Source organism: Plectropomus leopardus, unplaced genomic scaffold (assembly GCF_008729295.1).
Source record: "Plectropomus leopardus isolate mb unplaced genomic scaffold, YSFRI_Pleo_2.0 unplaced_scaffold9065, whole genome shotgun sequence".
In the NCBI taxonomy this organism is placed as follows: Eukaryota; Metazoa; Chordata; class Actinopteri; order Perciformes; family Serranidae; genus Plectropomus; species Plectropomus leopardus.
This window is the reverse complement of record NW_024699950.1, coordinates 1-3972: the sequence shown is the minus strand read 5'-3', so window position 1 is coordinate 3972 and position 3972 is coordinate 1. Positions and strand designations below refer to the sequence as shown.

Below are 3972 nucleotides of genomic sequence, written 5' to 3'. Positions count from 1 at the left end.
ATTTTTCCTTCTCTTGTTGTTAATTTAACCCTTTTTAAAAAGGTCATTTTTGTCATCGTGTACGCATTTCTTGTCAAGTTGCTCACTGCCTTTTCCTCCACATTTTTGAAAGAAATTAATCAAATTTGTACAGATTTCAAAGGGTGCTGAACTTAACACAACACAGCAGATTTCAGGAGGTTGTCATGGGTTACTACTGAACCAGCAATCATTATTAGCCTCCCAAAAACAGATTATAAAACATAAAATCACAAGCAGAAAGATTTGGCACTTACTGACATCTGCAGGCACACACGACAACAACAAACAGCTTCTTAAAACCCTAAAACGAGCTCTTGAGGTGCAGAAAGTGAGCAGCTGAGCGCCGACCTGCCTGCTCACTGCACACCTGCTCCTGACGACCTCTGCAGCGCTCACACCTGATTGGCTGAGCATGACAGCGGCCACGTCACCTGTCACCTGTTTGCTGCAAGTTCTGAGTGATGTTTCTCCTTTCAGTTCATGAAATCAGCCATAATGTGAGGATTCAACCGGAGCTGAACGGACCAGAGGAGGAATTTTATTGTTTAAGTAGCATAGCTGTTTAGAGACCACCATTTTTATTAAACTTTTTTATCGTGTTTGTAAAGAAACAGTCCAAGAACAATAAACATCGGGTAAAAAGATGTGTTTTTAAGCTATTAGCAGTGTCTGAAGTTAAGATTTGTATGTTTGTGTATTTTCAGATCATAAATATGAATTCTGTAAAAGTGTCATCTCACTTACAATAAAAATACTAAACTGAAATAATCACCTCACCTTTTCATATTTCTCTTTATTTACCTTTTTTGGCAAAAAAATCTCATGAAATTTCATGCATACATGGTGATCTATAGTGTAAGTATCTTAATAACTAGTAAAAGAATATTGACTTTGGTTTTGAATTCAGGTCAACTGCCCATCTGTAGAATTTGATAACCAAGCAGCATTGTCGACAGCGCTGTGAGACAAACACACAAACAGAGCAGAGGAGCGCGGATCTCCGACATGGCAGCTGGCAGCGCGGATCTCTGACAACGCGGATCGCAAAGCTGCTGGCAATGTGGATCTCCGACACAGCGGCTGGCGGCGCGGATCTAACATAGCGCGGCTCCTGACACAGCGGCATGCAGCGCGAATCTCCGATAGCGCAGATCTCCGACACAGCGACTGGCGGCGCGGATCTCTGACAGTGCAAATCTCCGACAGCTGCTGGCAGCCACGATCTCCGACAATGCGAATCTCCAATTCAGTGGCTGGCAGCGCGGATCTTCAATAGTGCGGATCTCCGACACAGCAGCTTGCAGCGCGGATCTCTGACAGCGCATATCTCTGACACTGCGGCTGGCAACGTGGATCTCTGACACAGCGGCTGACAGTGCGGATCTCTGGCAGCACGGATCTCCAACACAGCGGCAAGCAGCATGGATCTCCAACAGCGTGAATTTCCAACACATTAGCTGGCAACGTGGATCTCAGATACAGCGGCTGGCAGCACTGATCTCCGGCAGCGCGGATCTCCAAGACAGCAGCCGGCATTTACTGAGTGTTGTCAAAAGAAAAGGTGATTTCACACGGTGGTAAACTTATCGCTGTCACAACTTTTTTGGAACGTGTCACAGCCGTTAAATAAAAAAAGGATGTGTATTTACAAAAAAAATAATGAATCTGGTCTTTGTACTCTATCCAACTAAAAATCGGTCAGAAAGGATTTGCAAATCATTGCATTCTGTTTTTATTCATATTTTACACAATGTCGACACAACATCCAAACTTTTCATCACTGGAATGGTATCAATCAAATACAAATACAACAGCATAACGCACAATGTGCTCCTCCTTACTGTCCGGCCTCCAGGGAGTTGATGGCCTGGAGTTCTGCAGAAAACCGCTCGCCCAGGTCTCTGTTGGCCTGCAGGAAACCGCCGAGCCTCTTCAGCTGCTCCGTGTCCTGCAGAAGAGACACTCAGTCATGTGACATCTTTTTTTATATATATGTTATTTATTGTGTTAGTGCACATTTTGTTCTTCGCACCTGTGTCTTTGTATCATCCGCAGCAGTATGCAGTAACTCCTGCAGCGTCTCACGCAGCAGCTCAGCCTCCCATTGGCTGATTAAGTCAGCGCTGCTCTCCCATTGGCTGACAGAATCACACTCTAATCCATCCGAGACTGGAGAATCCAAGCGGTCCAAACCAGAGACACATATTGACAAATCAACGGTCAGCATCTGGACAAACAAAATACTCATGAACACAAAACAACACGGACGCAGCTGGGACCTTTAAGCACGTGACATCAGCGGCGGCGGCGACGCAGACAAACACGCTCACCTCCTCGATCTGTCGTCCAACTGCTGCCATCTGAGGCACGTGGCTGAACTGCCGTACGAGATTTTTCACAGCGGTGTGGTAGTGCCGGACCCATTCATCCTTCACACGAAACTCACAGGAATGCATCAACTCGTTCCTGAAACGGATCACCTGAACCAACACACACACGAAACTGAACCACACTTTATTTTATTCTCTTCTTCTTACCGCCGTGCAGCTGTGAGCCACCACTCACCAGTCAAAATGCACTTTCTTTTTTATTAAAACTGTGTTCACATCAAGCAAGTTTGCGACATTTGTTTCCTCCTTTTTTTCCTTGTTTGGATTAAAAAAAATTGAAAATTGATAAAGATGTTTTGGAACCATAGTTAATCTATTGATGTATTTTATTTCACTTATTTTTTAATAAAGTTGTCGATTTATTTTTACTTACTTATTTTTAAATATTTTAATTTGTTGTCCTTTATTGCTTTGTGTAATCATACTTTCCTTCTTTGTATGTGTGTGTGCTCTCTTTTTTTTTGTTTTTATGGTTTGTTAATAGACAATTGTTGAGAATAATAAAGACATAATTGGCTTTTTAAAATTAAATAAGGAAACATATTCCTAAAAATGACATTTTGCTCCTCTTACGGAACAAGTGCAAAGTGGGGAAATTAAAGAAGAAGGGTAGGAGCAAACAGCTCCTCCACCAAAATACATAAATCAATAAAAAACTAGAATAACCACCTTTGCATAGCCCTTGTTGCACGTCTCCAAACACCGGTAAAGCTTCACCGACAGTTTACCTCCCAGCCTGTGAAAACATGGACGCTTCACACAGTTTCAAGGCCGACACTAAAGATTGGCGTCACCGATGCAGCATCTGATGACGTTGACTAACGGTCAGAAAAGTGTTTTGCGTGACATTATGACGTCACAGTGGACACGTGACCTCTCGGATTTAAGATGTCCACACTTTATGATTATACTGTGTTTGACATTCATGTGAGATTTTAGCATTTGAATTCTTAAGTTATGGCTGAAAACATGTTTTTGGACGTCACAGTGACCTTTTACCACCAAATTATCATCAATTCAAGACTAAGTCGACTTTTGTGTCAAATTTTTTTTTTAAAATCCCTAAAGGTGTTCTTGAGATATTGCGCACAGTGACCTTCGACCTATGACCATTAAATTTTAAACAGTTCATTCTCGAGTCCAAGTGGACGTTTGTGTAAAATTTGAAGAAATTCCCTCACGGTGTACCAGAGTTATCTCGTTCACGAACAAACGGACAACCCGAAAAAAATAACGCACTCAGCCGCAGCTCTCTCTGGCGTACAAAGAGATTTAGTCTTGAACCTACGAACTTCTCTGCATCTCGACCCTGGTCTGTAAGGTTTTGACTTAACGACTTGACAACGACTAAACAAACATAAGATAAATTGCCCATTTTAAATAACATGCTGGTTTACCTCTCTAACAAATTTGGGATCGACGGAGCGGAAACAGTCGCAGTAGTTGATTAGGTTGAGCAGAGCAGAGGCGTCACACTGATCTGCACTCCTCACTTTCCCCTGACCTCGTGGCATGTAGGCCTGCAGAACGACAGAGACAGAGACAGAGACAGAGACAGAGA

At 42.9% G+C, this 3972-nt stretch overlaps 1 protein-coding gene across 1 annotated transcript; it reads right to left on the bottom strand.

The window, feature by feature from the left end:
• Positions 1–1337: 1337 nt before the first annotated feature.
• On the bottom strand, positions 1338–3931 carry LOC121940586 (uncharacterized protein CXorf38 homolog). The gene is made up of 5 exons (XM_042483316.1): positions 3809–3931; positions 2352–2501; positions 2054–2248; positions 1846–1969; positions 1338–1560 (listed from the first exon to the last, which is right to left on the bottom strand). The coding sequence occupies exons 1-4, from the start codon at positions 3923–3925 to the stop codon at positions 1859–1861; spliced, it is 573 nt and encodes a 190-aa protein (XP_042339250.1). The 5' UTR covers positions 3926–3931; the 3' UTR covers positions 1338–1560; positions 1846–1858.
• Between the last annotated feature and the right edge of the window lie 41 nt (positions 3932–3972).

Excerpts from the sequence above, each read along its gene's own strand:
- LOC121940586 (XM_042483316.1), bottom strand. The coding sequence starts at position 3,925 with ATGCCACGAGGTCAGGGGAAAGTGAGGAGTGCAGATCAGTGTGACGCC. Across the intron at positions 2,502-3,808 it reads ATCCCAAATTTGTTAGAGAG|GTGATCCGTTTCAGGAACGA; the intron begins GTAAACCAGCAT and ends GTGTTGGTTCAG. Across the intron at positions 1,970-2,053 it reads CGGATGATACAAAGACACAG|GACACGGAGCAGCTGAAGAG; the intron begins GTGCGAAGAACA and ends TCTCTTCTGCAG.